A 17,837-nucleotide genomic window follows, 5' to 3' on the forward strand; every position below is an offset into this window, starting at 1 on the left:
GAGTGAAGTCTGTGATTGGAACCCCACTCTCAATACTGTCTGCTGGTATCTTCACATCTACCCTGTGAGGCTGGGGGCTGCTTTAACAAATGAGCAAACGGAGGCTGAAGAAGGCAGGTGGCTTATCTTGGGTTGTAAGACACGATGCTGAACCAGGGCTAGAACCCACGCTGCTTCGTGGCTGGCCCTGGACTCGGGCTAAGGGAGGCCCACCTTGGGTGGCCAACCTCGGCAGTGAAGGAATGTCACTTTCAGGCTGAAGTTCTGGGGGCTGTGTTGGTGTGTGGTGCCCGGCCGGACTGATTCCCCACAGACTTGGTGCTTGCTGGGGTCTGGGAGCCTGGGCCTCCTCCCAGTAAGGCGGGGCTAAGGCATTTGCAGCTCCTTTGTGTTTTCTTCACACTTATCTCCCTGGGTCTGTTTGCAGTTTAGCTTCTTGGGAGAAGGAACCCTAGTGGGCGGAGACCAGCTCTGGGTGAGGGGTGCAGGGAGACACAGAGCTTTAGATCTGTTTTCTAAAAGTAAAGGACTAGCGCGTGTGGGAGCTCAGGAATGTAGTTGGAAATGTTTCCAATTTATTTTTATTGCAAAGCAGTATCTAATGAAAGTGTGGGAAGGGACCCAAGAACCTTGCAACTAATAAATCACCTGCTTTCATTTTGTGACGTCCCCTTCGAGTCCTTGCCCTTACATAAGTCGTTTGAAACGAATGTAGGGGTAATGTAAATTCAGTGTGTATCTACAATCCAATTTTAAATTCATTCTATCATAAATCTCTCCATTCTTTCTAATTATCATTTTATATAGATACATGATTTTTCTTTGGATGGCTGAGGCATATTTTCCCTACCTATGCCTTTGTTTTAGGGGCATTGATGTTGTTTGTAGCTTTTAAAGTTATTATTGTAGACAGTTGGGCAATACTTTTCTTTTCTTTTTTTTTTTTGTTTTTCTCTGGTACCGGGAACCGAACTCACGACTTTGTGCTTGCCAGGCAGGCGCTTTTGCCACTGAGCTAAATCCCCAGCCCCCTGCAATACTTTTCTTGAAGAGTTACTTCTCTAAGATAAATTCTTAGGATTTTGGATTCTTGGATTAAAAGAATGAAAAAAAAATTTTTTTTACTTTTGATAATGATCAAATTCCTTAAAAGCACCTTCCCTGGGGATTGTTTTTATAGCCAGCAAACTGGCAGTGAGGGGACTGAGGGGGCTGGGCGCTCTGTCTAGGGTTGGTGCTGACAGCCACTTCCTAGGGCCAAAGGTGGCGGAGTCTGTGCTTAGGAAATGGACCAGTGCCCAGCTCTCCTCACCGCCCATCTTCTTCCTGCTGTGGTGGGGTTCAGCTTGCTCAGCACTCAGCCCGTCTCCCACACACCTGGGGAGCCTGCTCCTGCATGAGTTGAGCACTGACAGATCAGTGCTTCACCCAAGCTCCCTGGTTCCATAATAAAGACCCCGAGAGGAGGTGGTGGATGTTGCTTATGAGAGGCAGCTGCTGTCGGCCCTGTTACAACTGGCTTTGAAGATTGAGCTCTCTTTTTTCCCTTTCTCGCAGAATTGTTCCTGTTGATGCGTAGGTCCTCTTCTGGTTCGGACTTCTTGAGGCTTTAGAAGCTCCTACGTGAAACTGTCTACCTCCCGGGAGAAACAGTGCCTGCTTCTGCAAGACAACTCTGCACTGCTATGGATACCGAATCCACATACTCTGGGTATTCATACTATTCAAGCCATTCAAAAAAATCTCACAGACAAGGGTATGTAAGCCATTGATTGTGCTGCTTTGCATTTGGGAGATCTGCAGGTTGGTGAGACTTTCAGGACTCCGTTTTCAAACTGCCGCTCGCAGAGCTGTTGATGCTGGCAGTTCCGCCCACGGATGCCCAAGAGCCTGAGAGCAGCTGTCTTGAGTTTGGAGTGACTACATCCTCAATTTACATTTTATAGCCGCCATTATAGTCGATGACCTTAATTTCTCACAATTAGTTTTAAATTAAAGTTTCCTCCTGCAGTGAAAATGTTGTTCATTTCTAAGTACTTTTCAGATGCCAGTTCTCCCGAAGCTGTACAGATAATGTCAAGGAGGGCTAAACAACAAGTGTTAATTTGCTGCTTTTCACCAAAGCTGCTGACTCATTGTCCATTATGCATTTGCCGCGAGGTTTGCACATAAGCCAGCATGATTGGCTCAGCGCCTTTCTTTTCTTTGGTCTTCCAAGTGAACAGGCTAGGTTTCAAAAACACTGTTGGGGTGACGGGGCCAATTTCCCCATCCTCTGCAAATTGAACAGGTCTGTACTAGTAATTGTAGGGCCTACTATTACTAACCTGTTTGCTGGGTAGAGGAATGGGGGATAGAATGAATGAACGGTGGCCTGTACCAGTTCAGAATGCAGCTGACAAAATTGCAGTGTTGCCACTTAATCTAGAGTCTCTTTATCTGTAAAATGGGTACAGGGATCCCTCCTTACAGGGCTGTAGAGAGAATCAAATGAGATTACACATGCAAAGCGTTTAACACAGTACTCAGTAAGAGGTAGCCGACTGTGTTAATACCATCAGTGGCTTTCACGTTTCAGCACTGTGGTCACAGGTACCATCTTCCCCAGCCCAAGGCCCGGCTGTGACCACAGCTCAGTGGTGGTGTGGGAAAGGTGACTGCAGTGGTGTCTGTTTCCCTTGCTGAACAGTCCCCCCCAATAAGAGTAGCTGAACGCAGAGGAAGACTTTGTTTTGTAAAACCATGCTTTGACGTGTAGGTCTCATTTGCTTGCTTAATTACTAGCTTGTACGTGTGTACATATGCAGAAAGAGGCCTGGAAGCAGGTTCTCTAAGCTGCCAAGAGTAGACATCTACAGGGAAGAGGCTGTGCAGCAGAGTGACCCATCTGACTTTGAAGAGTTATTTTGTAACTTTTTTAAGAAAGTGAGTAGAAATAAATAAAGTGAACATTACCCACATGGAGAGGAAAAAAAAGAAAATAAAGCAGGAGAATAAAGGAAATTTCATGGATTATTTGATATGAGAAAACATTTATGCACCCACATTATTTTAAAAATGAGATTCAAAACTGTATATGTTATAATAGTTATATATATATGTATACATATATATGATAAGATAGATATTAATGTACTGACTATGCCTCTCCCTGAGTATAGGGATTATGGGTCTTGCATTCTTTTCTAAATATTCATGTACTGCTCTAATCATAAAAATCTATGTCCTTGTGCTGGAGCCCTGGTGGGCCTTTGCAGTCAGGACAGAAAGTACGGGACGCCCAGCACTGGTGCAGCAGGGGTGGGCTGGGGGAGTCTGCAGGGATGGGCTGTGTCAGGACCTAGATCCCGAGATCGTCAGAAACACATAGTGATAAAACTTCAATCACGGATTTGAACCGTTGGGTGAATTTACAGATTAGTTATAGAACGTCAGAAGTGTCTATTTTAAAACATCAACTCTTTAACCTTAAGTAGCAAAAGCAGCTCAGTTGTCAACCGGCCAGGCTTCCCTTTAGGGTGGAAGTAAGAATTTGGGATTCTCTTGGCACTTGGGATACGTAGGGAAGAGCAGTTTGCAGGAGTCCGAGGAGCTATGCTAGCCTCCTTTGTCTACCCTCGAATCCTGACTTCCACACTTGAGGGCCCATTGCTGTTCTCTGCTGTTTCCTTGGGCCTCTTGGGACCACCAGAAATTGACACTCCATCTTTGTAATGGGAACTGTAAAAGACTGTAACCATAGTAAAACAGCACACAGAACTTTAGTGCCTTCGTGGGTCCTTGTAGAAAGTCCTTGGCAAATGTTAATACAAACCAAGATGTTTAATCAATTAAACAAGCCTTGTTAGCAAGTACCTGCTACAGAGAAGCTCTGAGAGTGGGGATGTGTGCCTTAGGACTTGTAGATGCACTGTGTGCGTTCTTCAGAAGCAGTGCCACCAACCCCGGTGGTGAAGGCTTCCCCTGAAGGCGAAATAGGCTACAGGACCTGCTGTGTGTGCGGGCAGCGTGTGCTGTGGAGGGCTTGGCCCAGCATGCAGAATGTGAGCGATAACAGTACCCTACACAGGCACAGGACAGGCCCTCAACACAGCCAGGGGCCTTGATGGTGTCCCAGGAATGCCACTGTGAGGCTGCTGTCTGCTCAGGGATTGCTGGGAATTTGAATGGAAGAGAAGGAAAGGGGAAGGACCTTACCTTATGGTCATGTTAGTACAGCTCCAGCTCAGAGAGCAATAGTGAGGTGCACCAAACCCAGTACACCTGATGGCACCAGGATTATCTTGGGGGACTGGCCAGCTTCCAAGCTGACAGCCAGCACCTCTTTCCTAACAAAGGTCGATGGCCTGGTTTTAGCATGCTTGCAGTTTCTAGAGAGTATCCAGCTAACTTGCTGGGAAAATGGTACAGAGTGTAACCGACCTTGTCTAACCTGTGAGTTCAGAGTCCAGGTAACCTGTGGCTTGATACAGCAGCTGCCAGTGCTGTTAAGGACTGCTTTGGGAGTACCTGCTGGGCCCTTGGTAGTCAGTATCTTCTATCCTCACAGCAGACCGGTCTAGTGAAAGGTAGTAGTCCTGTTTCACAGGAGGTAACACCAAGGCACAGGGAAAAACACTGAAATTGTAACCTTAGTAGATGCGGACAGACGCCCTGGGCTGGATTCAGGATTGTTGGTCCACTGGAAGGAAATGCTACTTTTGAAAGGGACATGAAGGGTAACTCAGTGACTGATTTACTAAAGTACATTGTCCAGAGGAGATCTGTCTGGGCAGTGGAGGATTCTGAAGCCACTTCAGGGCCAGTTTGTCCTGCGCCCAGCCCTCCCACCCCAGTCAGTGCTGACAGGAAGCAGTCAGCCAGGCCTGGCAGTCAGCTGAGAAGGGCAGGTAGTGAGTGAGTGGGTGGTGGTAGAGAAGGAAAAGGAGGAGTAACCGGTGGGGCCAGCTTTCCCTAAATAGAAATAGACAAACAACAGAGACAGGACTAAATAATCTTCTCAGGAAATGCTGACTCTAACTGAGCACAGTGTGGGAATTGTAGGATTCTGGCTGGGGTGAGGACATTGCAGTGGCCCCAGAATTGCCTGCATATGTGCATGTACACACACGGGTGCACATACATGCAGGTACCTCCTGTGTGCTGCCTCTTGCTCCTCCCACCGTCTCGTGTATATGGGTGCAAACTCACACACAGATAGGCTTTTCTCTGCTGGGCAGATGGTGCACTGGGGCAGACTTCGAGATAAAGCTACATAGATTCCCATGGGCAACATAGCTGCCCAGCAGAGGCAGGTAGGTGATCCCTCGTATTGGGCAAAATGGGTAAAATGCACAAAGATGCATGTGATTGTTAAGCCCCATTTATAAGCAGACTGTTTATTCTCAGTGCATCTGTTTCTAGATGCTTAGACACATGAACTTGTCTTCATCTTTGGGGAGCCCTCTTCCAGAGGCAGATGCAGAACACCTGGCAGCTACAGGTGTTCCTTCGAGTGACAGGAGCTACCAATACGAGCATTTGGGTACATACTGCAGTGAGGTGACTGCACTGTGACTTGTTCTGCAAAATAGAAAGCACTAGGTGGGCAGATTTATTTCAGTTGGATCTGTCTTAAGTCTAGAGGAGCAGCAGTTTCTGTTAAATCAGGTCTTGCTCCTTCCATAATAAGACTAGGATGAGGAGAAACCCATCGGGCCCCATGCCGGTGCCGAGATGGTGGGACTTGTTCTACATTTCCTCTCATTTGGCACATGTGGAAGGCTCTCAGCCCAGGGCAGTCTCAGTCACACGGTTCTCCATCCACTTAATACTGTGTTAGTAACAAATCACTGTGCTTTGCAGCGCTGTACAGCTGAACATACACTCACGGCTGCTGTTGTTGAGCCCCTGTTGGGTATAGGCACCTCATACCTAGGTGGAATTCCAGTTAGTCATTCCGTCAGCTCTCTCCTTGGGAGCAGCTGTGTAGAACAGCCGCAAGGAAAGTGTCCTAGACAGCCCGCATCCCGATCACTTGAGGTGCTGGTGAGAAATGTAGCTTCCTCTTGTCTCCTTTCCAGACAAATCCTTTGAGGGCGGGACCAAGCAGTCTGCCCTAAAATCTGCACCCAGGGTGGTTTTCATCACACTGCAGGTTGAGAAGCACTGGTTTAGGATTTCAGGCTCTGGAGGATGAGAAACCTTCCTCAAGTTATCAGATAAAAGGTTCTTATCTGGTTTAAACTGGGGAGTTGTGAGACAGTTATTCTGCATCTGGTGCTTTTGGGCCCCTTAAGAGCTGGGCTGGATAGGCTGGGGGCGGGAGCTGGCGCTGGTGGAGAGGCTGTTCCAGCCCTGGGTGGTTCCCTATCTGCTTTCTGCCTGATAGTGTTCAGGATGCAGGAATTGGCACTCAGTGAAAGATTCTGATTTCCAGTGGAATTTGTGCTGTCCCAGGATTTGACCCGTGGGACTCGTGAATAGAGAGGTGGGTAAGGTAAGGGTGTGACGTGGCTGATGGCCAGGAGAGTGATAACTGTGAGAGCAGGAGGGGAAGTGGAAAGGGAATGAGACAGAAGAGGTGCCCCTGCATCTGGTGCCAGTGGGGTTTGGGGTAGCAGCAGCTCCGGCCCTGGTCTGATGTTCATTCTGAAGACCAAGAACGTGGGAAAGCTCTCCCACATTATTATTGCCTCTAATAAGGAATGTCCTTGGAAGTGATGAGATTGATGCTCAGACTGCCAGCTCACCGATTTGTGCTACCTGAGGTTAAAGTCCCAGTGTGACTCCTAGCACTGTAGCACTAGGACTGTTCATAGCTCTAGTAGTATGACAAGTGTCTGCGTGAGGATGAGCAAGAGGAATATTTATGCTATAAATTCTTCCAGTTCTTTGAAACAGTGGGTTTGAAAGTAAGTAATGGCAGCAGACCTGGATTCAGATCCAGCTCTGCTACTTATTACAGCTTGGAGAAGTCACCGAAACTCCATGCACCTCAGTTTCCTCCTCTGTAAGTGGAAACAGTAATAACAGCCCCAAAGGTTTATTAGGATTGCATGAAACTCATATAGTAAAGTACTTAACACATGGCTCTACAAATGGGAGTGGTGGTTTTTGTTATGTTAGATGCATCTCTGGTGAACAACAAACATCTCTGCTTGACTATTTCTCTAGTTGTTTGGTTAAAACAAAACTCTAGACCTTACCAAAAAACACATCTAGTTATGCTGTAGATACAGAATTCTTGTAACAGAAAGATTCTCTGCAGCCATGGGGAACTCTTGGCTCTTTGAAGGAGTTATGCAGTACTTATCCTAGGGAGGTAGTGAAAAAGGAGACGTTTGACAAGAAACCTACATATGACAGATTTTTGCTGTGGGTTCTTGTTGATATTGCTAAGCAGTAGGTTATAGGAGATGGGTGTGTGGAGTGGAAGGAGGTCTGATGATGTATTCATGGTTCTGGTTAGATCTTTTTCTTCAAGGTCACTTACTCTGCTTCATAAAGTCAAGACACCATTTTTTGCCATTAGCTAACAATGATCACAGTACTCATGGCCACTGTGTTAGTCACTTGCTCCACGCCCTGCACCGGGCGTGTGTACATTATCTGTGTAATATCATCAGTATCGCCATGTCCCACAGGAGGAAACTGAGATTTCAGAGGTTGAATGACTTGTGCAAGGTTACATATGTAGCAGGGAAGATTGACATCTCACTACTTGTCTGAAAAATCTGCATTCATAATTCTGTCTTTCCTGGGAGCAGGAACGAGAGAGAGAGGTAGTTGTAGGAAGGAAAACTGATAGCAACTCCAGGTGGGACACGAGGCTAAGGGAACTTGCTGCCTGTCCATCACCGAGGGGCTCCTGGATTCACCGTTGGCATCTGGAGGCCAGACTGCCGGTTTTCAGAAGTGGTTGCTGACCAGGTTGTGACCTCTGGGCTTGGCCACAGTGATTGATTAGTTTTGTAATTTCCAGACTGACCCATAGTAGTGTGCCCTCCCTGTCACCCTGGAGGACCACCCAGAAAGTTCATCTGGAATAAAAGTATGCAGCAACCTACTTTCCTTAGGAGGCCTCTCACACACACACACACACACACACACACACACACACACACACGCACGCACTCTTCTCACCTCTTGGTGTCATTTGTCATGGCTTTGTTTGTTTCTGTGGGTGTCTTTGAGTTCAGCTAGAACCTATGGGAATCACTTTTAGTTTTGAATTTGTAAGAATGAGAAGCGAATGATTTCTCTGTCCTAGTTTAGTTTCCTTTCTTCTTGTTAAAAAGGACAGAGGGTAAGATGACAGTGTGTCCCAGATTTTTTTGTATAGACCAAAAGCTTAGATATTCTGCACTGGTGTCCTAATAAAAAAAAGTCCTAGAAAATTAGACAAATTACTCAGATCAACTGAGTAATCATTATAGTAAAATGTGCCTTAGCCAGGAATTCTGAAGTTACCATTTTAAGCTTGGAAGAAAAATCTGATCATTGTTGTAGCAAAGTGTAGCAAAGTGATAGTCTTTGTTTTAGATCGTGGAATGGCAGAAAGGAAATAATTAAGTAGAGAGTAAATATCAGTTTACTCCTTGCTTGGGTAGATGGGTGGGTATTGGTGGAGTGTGTGTGTGTGTATGTTTGTGTGTGTACCTGCACATTCACATGTGTGCATATGTTGAGTTTTAAGTGTAGAGTTTTCTTAAATTTAAAATGAGATTTATGTTTTGATGAATCAGGTTGTTAACTTACATTTCATAAATTTGATAGCTATTTATCATTTATTTTTTCAGGGAGAGAACTAGAGAGAGACATAAATCACCCCGGAATAAAGATGGCAGGGGGTCAGAAAAATCTGTCACCATTCAAGCTCCCACTGGAGAGCCCCTGTTGGCAAATGATTCCACTAGGACTGAGGAGGTTCAGGTAAGGATCAAAGGCAGTCTGTAAGCACTCTGCCACTTGGCCGAGTCTCCTTTCCATAAATATTTTTCTAAGTCTTGTTGCAATAAGTTCTCTTGGGTTTTTATCTTTATTTTTCCAGCATGTTAATTAGTTTATCTATGTCCTGTGGTTTCTTGTTGGTCTAAGAGCAGCCTGGCTTGCCATTGGGTAGCCTGGGAATTATTCTGAAGTGTGATTGGTTGGTCTGCTTTGAATGCTGTTGAAAAGAAGCCAGCACAGCTGATGACAGGGCAGAGAAGGGAAAAGTTACAGGCTAGAGTCTCAGGAGACTCATTTCAAAATGAAACAGAAAGCCTGAGTAGTATGGAGAAGAAGGGAAAAGAAGTCAGGACAGCCCAGATGCACTGCTAAATACATGAAGTAAACCAGTGTCTGCGTACCCAGACCCCTGAGAGGGAAACAGGAACGAATGAGATAACCCTTTGGCTCAAAAAGAAGGGACAAAATATATCAAGCAAGCCTTTTGATCATTGGGGGTCCGTGCAAGGCCGTGGGACAGAGCAAAGGAGCTATGGCAAATGGGAGGGTGAGCTGCCTCTGTCAAGAAAATCAGCTCCTTTACTCCAGATGCTTCCTGCTACTCAGAAATGCAAGGACTCAGTGTTCTGGGATCTTGCAATGTTTAAGGAAAACTAGGTGTTAGGATTTTATGTGAAATCACCCAGTTTCAAAAGAGTGGCAGTTCATTCCTTTTTAAAAAATAAATGTGTAGATTCTTTTCTAGGTTTCACCTGTCTGGCACCCTAGTTGATTGAAATAAATATCTGACCTATGCTCAAAAGCACGTCTACATGTCCTCTACATATCCTGAGATACATGCATGCCCAGCCTTGCCTCATGTAAACAAAAGCCATGTTTGCATACACGGCTGTAAAGATGGAATATAGATAAGCACGCATCTGTACACACTTGTCGGTCCACACAAATATACACTTATAATCATACAGATGGACTGAAACTGCAGTTCCTCAGAGCATGGAAGGCGCTCTTGGGACTCGGAACTGCAGACGTGGGTTAAGGGTAAGGTCTGTTCACTGAGGAGCAGATGCCTTTGATAGTGCTTTACTGCTTGTCCTGGCTCTGGGAGCGTGGGTGGGTGACTGAGTAGATGATGGATGGACGGAAAAGTGGGGCCAATCCCATGTTTGGACCACACTTAAGTAGTTTAAGTGTCAGTTTTCTCCTAGAAATGGATTCATAGGTACTGATGGCCCACTGCGAGGACATTTCTTTCCTTTTAGTTTCTCTGTACATTGTACTTACTGGGAAGCCATTGGTGTTTGTACCAGAATGATGTGGTAGACGAAGGATTTAGAGGTTGTATTCTTTAGCAACTGTTACTGTGGTCAGTTAGTCTTTTAGGTTTCTTCACTGAAAATCTGGAGGGTTGGGTTAGAGGAGTTTAGATCCTTTTTGTTCTGAAAACCTCAAACTTGAGAGAACTCTTTTTACATCTGCCTTTTTTTAAGACACACATGTGTACAGATTCTTAAAATGGTCAGGGGACTTACTAACTCCTTGCCAGGAAAAAAGATGAGCGGCTTAAATCAGAGCAGTGGGCAGGCAACAAGGGATCCACAAGGTATTAGTAATAATTTTTCAGCAACTGAATGCAAGGCCTAACACAAATATGAATGCAGTGTTGTTGTCTTCACTAAGAGTGTGACAAAATAAACTATTTTCTATAGCATGTGAATGGACCTTTTATGGAAGCAAATTTTATAGCTTTGGATTTGTGACTTTTCCCCTTGCTGACACCTTTCTTTTTAAAACAAATTGCTGTGAATTTACACAGAGAGAAACAAACCAGATCTTAAGTGAACCTTTGATGAATTGTAACAGGTGAGTGGTCCCCACCTTTCCAAGGCAGCCACTGTGTTTACTTCTACCTCTGTAGATCAGTTTTGTATGTTTTAGAATTTAATATAATTGGAATCATATGATATTTTTTCTCCCATTCAACCTAATGGTTTTGACAGCTAGATTTTGGTGATGTCTAGGCAGCTTGTTTGTTTTTATTTTTGCTGAATACTAATCTGTTGAATAATTTTACCACAATTTGTTATCCAGTCTCCTGATGAGATAGGCATTTGAGTTGTACAATTTTGGCTGTTATAAATAAAGCCATTAAGAACATTCATTCTGGGCTGGGGATATAGCTCAGTGGCATAAGCACCTGCCTGGCAAGAGCAAGGTCCTGAGTTCAAGTTCCGCTACCAAAAAAAAAAATTAAAAAAAAAAAGAAAAAGAACACTCATTCTTACACACATCTTTTGTGAACATATGTTTTCGTTAATTTTGGGTAAAACCTGGGAGTGGAATATGACCGTATAGTTAAAGAGTATACTGAGTTCTCAAGAGGTGTTGCACCATACTGCACGTCCACCAGCAGTGTCTGGGAGTCATGGCTGCATCTGGCTGTTGTCTGTAGTAATTTCTGTTGTGGTAGATGATAGTTCTAACTTCCCAAATTGAAGGGCTTTTGTTTGTAGGTTGGGAACTTACTACTACCACTTCTTAACCATACCCTAGTGTACATTTCATAAATCGTGGAAGTTTATTTTTATCATTACTAGATTTGCGCTTATTCAGTTATGAGATGTCTGCCTTGCTCATTCAACTATTAAACTGTGTTTCTCTAAGTTGATATCCTCATTTCACCTGTCTTGCTGCTGCATCTGTTCTTTCAGAGGGAAGCCATCTCCCTGAATCTCTGAGGCAAAACCTCTTTGCACTCCACATTGCTTTTCTTGCTCTGCTGTGCCCTGGAATGGAATCACAGTTGCCAGTGAAATAGCAAATGTGTTTACGATTCCTAGCAACTGGATCTTTTTGCATGAATAGATAAATTACTCTAACAACTACCTATAAATTTTAAAACTGAGAATACAAGACAATAAGCGTCCTGTCTTGTACAGTAAATTATAACAGTCGTAGTTGTTTGTGTGCCCCTGATGTTTAGTTTGTCATGAAAACATATGTTTTGAAAAGAATTTTTGAGCTTTTCTGGCCCTAATTGGATTCTTGAATTTGCTTAGTTTGGTCAGTGAGAAATGTTGTCACAGTGCTGCTTATTAAGTGACACTCGCAAGCATTATACGTTTAAAAATAATCTCTGTGCCAGCTGCAGGTGAGCTTGGATTCCTGTAGTGATACAAGTTCCCTTTCTGTGCTCTTTGCTCTGTAGAGGGATGGCGGTGGGGGTAGGATTATTCCCTACTTCCAAATTTGGTCTTTTAAGCCTTTAGGACTCTGCATGAATCTGGAGGAAAACAGGGGGATTCTTCAGTAGGTGAACTCTCAGAAGATTAATCTAACAACCGGATGTTTCTCATAGGGTAAACAGCCACAGGCCTCAGAGCGTCTCAGGACTTTTCAATATAGGTTTATAATCAACGTTGTGTCAGTGAGTCATGCAAGCAAGTACAAAGGTTCAGTTCTATTATCTGTGTTTCAAAAGATGTGTATATAATACATTTTGAAAGTTTCAATGAAAATTGTTAAGAGCTTTTTTAAAAATCCTAGATTAAAAATAGATTCCGCTCCCATTCTTAGGAAAGACCAATAGGTAGAGTTGGGTAAGTGGGATCAGCGGGTCCTGCATGTTCGTTGTGTGTTTTACAAATGACCAGTTTCTTACAGCTCACTGTGCTCTCTCCCATCAGGATGACAACTGGGGAGAGACCACCACAGCCATCACAGGCACCTCAGAGCACAGCATATCCCAGGAGGACATTGCCAGGATCAGCAAGGACATGGAGGACAGCGTGGGGCTGGATTGCAAACGCTACTTGGGCCTCACCGTCGCCTCCTTCCTTGGACTTCTAGTTTTTCTCACCCCCATTGCCTTCATCCTGTTGCCCCCAATCCTGTGGAGGGATGAGCTGGAGCCTTGTGGCACAATTTGTGAGGGACTTTTTATTTCTGTGTCATTTAAACTGCTCATTCTGCTCATTGGGACGTGGGCACTTTTCTTCCGGAAGCAGAGAGCAGACATGCCACGGGTGTTTGTGTTCCGTGCCGTTTTATTGGTCCTCATCTTTCTTTTCGTGGTTTCCTATTGGCTGTTTTATGGAGTGCGCATTTTGGACTCTCGGGACCGAAATTACCAGGGCATTGTGCAATATGCAGTCTCCCTCGTGGACGCCCTCCTCTTCATCCACTACCTGGCCATCGTCCTGCTGGAACTCAGGCAGCTGCAACCCATGTTCACGCTGCAGGTGGTGCGCTCCACGGACGGGGAGTCCCGCTTCTACAGCTTGGGACACCTGAGGTAAGGGGGTTTGTTCTAGAGGCAAAAAGGACAGCTGATATCTAGAAGATAGCTGGTCTTCCCCATGGCAGGATGCAGGTGATAGAACGTGAGCTTCTTTTCTCTTCTGGTTTTGGGCTAAGCTCTGTGAATTGGGGACATGTGGTGCAGTGTTCACGTGCACTGACTCGCGGGCTCTCAGCCAGTTTGGGTTTTGGTTTAGCCTGTTCTAAGCTAGTGGGACACTCTTCAGTGTGATGCAGAAAGGCTGCGTATGTTGACCCTGAAATTGACTTGTAGATGATGGATGCAGTGACTGTTACTTTCATTTTGCCCCAGATGGTACCTCTAGTTTACCCTGGTTTGGGCAGTAAATGATATGGACCTCTTACTGATCTCCCAGTAATAAATTAACTGTGGGTTAAAGACTCCAAATGTGTAAGGGTTAAAAAAATATATGTGAGAAAAAATTAGATATCAGTCAGGATAGCATAGCTCAAATTAATGTATAAAACCAATTATTTTGTAGTTAAAAGAGAAGCATTTATTTTATAAGAAAGTAAAAGTAAGTGCTTTGCTGGGGATATAACTTAGTGGCTCAAGCACCTGCCTGACAGTTAGAAGGTCCTGACTTCAATTCCCAGTACCAAAAAAAAGTAAGTATTTTATATAGATTACATATCTAGTCTCCACAGAAACCTGTGACATAGCCCTCATTTAACCCTACTGTTACAGATGAAGAAACTGAGGTTTAGGGGATTTCAATAATTTGCACAAATAATATGTCTAATCTTGTTTAGGACTCACTCAGATGTCATGAAGTCAGGCCTAAGGTAATGCCCCCATCCTGTCATTTCTCCCTTGTGTTGAGCAGCTTATTTTTCCACTTGTTTTCTTCTACAAGCTCTGAACTCCATGAGGACACGGCCGTGTCTTATTCCTCAGTGCCTGGCCTGGAACATGGTGTTGGCAATCAGATCGTCTCTGGCGCGTCTGACTTCAAAGCTTTCCCTGGGATAATAACCCAGGATGTCTGACTTCAAAGCTTCGCCCTTTCCCTGGGCTCTTCTGCCTCCCGGACAATGTGTGCTGATGTGTATAAACTGCCATAGTGTGGTGGCAAAGCAGCCAAGGTCAGCAAGAGCGCCTTGGTGGGCACCAGAACAATTGGCTTTGTTGTAGTTCTGGGTGGGGCCCCGGGAGGTAGGCCAGCCCCACTTTGGAGTCGGGTCACATCGCCAGACCATCAGGTTGGCGTGCGTCCTCTTTCGTTCCTCTGGCTCAGCTCAAGCCACACCAGGACTGGTTGATTTAGTCCTCAAGCTTGCTGCCACCCTGAATGAGCCTCAGAGGGAGCTGGTGCCCAGTTCACATGGTCTTTGCAGTGTAATTTAGTGTTGTGAGGGCTTTCAGCTGCCGGGCTCTGAAGGCGTCTCAGTCACAGTCATCTCAGAGAGCTCTCTTTCCCCCATATTACACTGGAGAATGAGCAGCAGGCTTATGTTAAACCTTTGCTATGTGCAGAACCCAGGTATCGGCGCTTAAGCGACATGGGGGTGGCTGTTGTCAAAGCTTGTTCCAAATTCCTGGGGCTCACAGTCACTTGGGGGAGAAACCAGAACACTGTGATAGAGTGTATAGCTGCTGGAACAGGCCAGGAGACAGGTGATTGGGCATAAGAGGACAGGGAGTTTAAGACAGTGGCAGCAGTAAATCCCAGCCAGAAGTAGTCTGTTTCAGGACAGATTTTGCTGAAGTTAAAGCAGTGGAGAGGAATCCAGCTGTGGTCACAGTGGAGATGCATAGGATTCAGAACTGTGTCCAAGTGTGAGAATCCAGAACACTGGCCAGAAGTGAGATCTGAGGTGACTTTTTCCTTCTGGCCTTCATCCCTAGTTGGTGAGTCCCACCTGGAAAGGCAAGAGTGGTGTGTTCCTCAGCTTGGATCAGTCCAACTGGTAGGACTGACTTCTCCACCATGGACTCCCACGTTGTCCTCCCTCTAAGACTGGTTGATGTGATCTGCACAGTGGAGGCAGGAGGAGGGCAAGCCAAACAACCCCAGAGAAACAGAGCTGTGCCGGTCTGGGGTCGACTGATTCTCATCATTGTCTCATCGCAGACAATACTGTGTCTTCATTCTCTAAGTGGAAGCCAATCACTCCAGCTCCCCAGGGAGACCCGTGAATGTCCAGCTGCCTTGGGGAGAGCATTTTGAGTGGTTCCCAGTATAGTATCTTTCCATTCCTTTCTTTTCCTTTCCTTGGCCTTTGTAAAGCCCTCTTTGCCCCTCCTGGGGACGCTTGGATTCTGAGGTGGATGTGGTGGGGAATGGGAGCTATCTTTCTTTAGAGAGCCCTCAGGCCAGGATGGACGCCTCATAATAGCCGGTGTGCATGAGCTGAAGCAGTATGGGCACCTCCCCAGCACTGCTGTGGGCCCAGTCACCTGCTGACTCCTGCGCTAAATCTGGTCCAAACCCAGCAGTGGCTGGAAGAGCCACTGGGCCAGAAATACAACTTCTAAGCCTTTTGTGAAGTGTAGGGACAGGCGGGAAGGGGAAGGGAAGGACAAAGCGAGTTCTGGACCTCATAATAGCAGGTCTTTATCAGACCCAGTCAGATGCACAGACCCCTCTTCTTCCCTTCATGCAAAACCTTTGCTGCCTTAGAGATCTGCTTTGCTGAGGGCCAGAGCAACAGGGAGCTCTTTTTTTTCTGATTTCAAAGATGGTGATATCGAATGGACTGAGCTATTTTTGAGAATTGTTAGAAGAACGTCTTTTCTTTCGTTTCTTAAAGAAAATAAGCCTCTCGTTAGCTCTCATAAAAGGCACTTGCTGTGGCTATGCTTGCTGGCAGGAACAGAAATTGAGGCTTACTTGAAAATTTTTAGAAATGTAAAAGGTTATTGTCATGAGATGTGAAATGCTGTTAATAAAGATACTGCCTCACCTTTACCCGGTACCTGTGAGTTACAGGCCCATTCATATGTCTGGTCTTAATATACCCTTCCTGTAGGGGTGGCGGCAATGAGGTGGAGGTGTCTGCCTCTTACAGCTGAAGACCCAGGCCACAAGGAGGCAGTGCTCTGCTGTGCACCACACTCCTGTGCTCTCCTAGCACCGTGGTCTCTCTGCAGGGTTGGTCTCTAATTCCCCGCACACAACCTAGTTGTCATTTTTCTTGGCCTGATGCTTATGGTGGTTTGCTAAATTTTCTATGGTTTTACCAGTGATTTTTGATCTAACTGTGTTTGAGAAGAAACCCTTAAGAATAGAGAAAAGAGACTTCAAATGATATTTAATTATCCTAATTAATAATTTCTCAGTTTTGAAATCTTTAAAAGGAAACACTGCGTGCTGAAACACAGACACTAATGTGATTGAGTCTGAGGTACAGACTTGTAGAACAACAGAGACAAAGCAAACCACGACAGTGAACAGTTGCACAATCCTTAGGACCTGCCAAGTAACTTCTCAGCTCTTCACATACAGCTCATGACAGTATGACAGTCCTCCAGGTTAGGTCCTGTCAGCCTTGTTTTTAAATGAGGAAACTGAGATGTGGAGAGGTAAGTAAGTCGTCAAATCCTCACCCAGTTTTGTAACTGTCTGAGCCAGGATTTTAGCCACGGTGATCAAGTTCCAGACGTATCTTAACTGCTCACCCTACTGCCTCTGAATGGAGAGTTCACATTGGCATTACTGCTTTGTGAGCCTGTGAGCAAGCTCCTAAGTAGTGTCGCATGCTCACTACATGCCAGGCTGTGTACTGGCTGCACAATTGTGTTTCATTCAACTTCTGGCTTTGGGGTTGGCATGGCAGCATGAAGAGGATGCACAGGGATGCTAGCTTGTGCACGTCAGTCCTTAGCTCCCCTGATTCTTTCATTCACTCAGTGGATAGAACTTGGCCCTTAAATAGCAGTAGCTGGGGGTCTTTGGTCAGTCCTTTTTACTTTCTGTTCTTCACATGTTTCAGGGAAGATGTCTTGTACCCCTTCTGTGCAACAACTACTTCAAAACACAGTTTAAATCAGCCACCGTTTTCTCAGTTCTGCAGTGCTGGGTTGGGCTCAGCAAGAAAGTTCTTCTGTTGGTCCTGCTGGTGGTCCCTGTATGATTACATTCATGTGAGCCAGCTAGGCCTGGGCTTTTCTCTCTATCATGTATTCTGGAGTGCTCTCCCTCTCCACAGGGCCTCTTTTCCTTTTTTCTGCCTTTGCATTCTGAGATTTCTTAAATGGCAGCTCAAGGCTCCCAAGAGCACAAGAGCAGAAGCTTCCAGGGCCCATAAGCCAAGGCTGGAACTGGCTCAGTATTATTCCTTCTCCTTTGTCTTGGTTAAAACAAGCCATAGGCCAGCCCAGATTTGAAGAGTGAGGACTGCACAAGTGGAGAATAGTAGGAGGCCTAGTTGAGTTTAACAGACACCCACAACCTCAGGTTCCTGTTCTCAGCCTATTTATTCTTACATTGCGTATAGCTCTAACAGACTTAATTATTGATTTGTATACCTTAAAAAGGGCAGAAGTAATTTACTTCAAGTTGGGGAAAAGAGCTGCTTTCAGTAGACACACAGCATCATTGAAAAGAGACAACAGATTGTCATGACCAAGAAAAGAACCCACA

The 17,837-nt window shown here is 45.3% G+C and overlaps 1 protein-coding gene across 1 annotated transcript in view; it reads left to right on the plus strand.

Annotated features, from left to right (window-relative positions):
• Positions 1-1,557: 1,557 nt before the first annotated feature.
• Positions 1,558-17,837, plus strand: part of Vangl1 (VANGL planar cell polarity protein 1) — a gene marked incomplete at its 5' end in the record, with an annotated part of 42,264 nt that continues 25,984 nt past the window's right edge. The window contains 3 exon segments of the mRNA XM_013516531.1: positions 1,558-1,756; positions 8,781-8,913; positions 12,618-13,225. Coding sequence (XP_013371985.1) covers positions 1,686-1,756; positions 8,781-8,913; positions 12,618-13,225 — 812 coding nt within the window.

The sequence above is a fragment of the Chinchilla lanigera genome, unplaced genomic scaffold, assembly GCF_000276665.1.
Source record: "Chinchilla lanigera isolate Chin_1 unplaced genomic scaffold, ChiLan1.0 scaffold00034, whole genome shotgun sequence".
Classification (NCBI taxonomy): domain Eukaryota; kingdom Metazoa; phylum Chordata; class Mammalia; order Rodentia; family Chinchillidae; genus Chinchilla; species Chinchilla lanigera.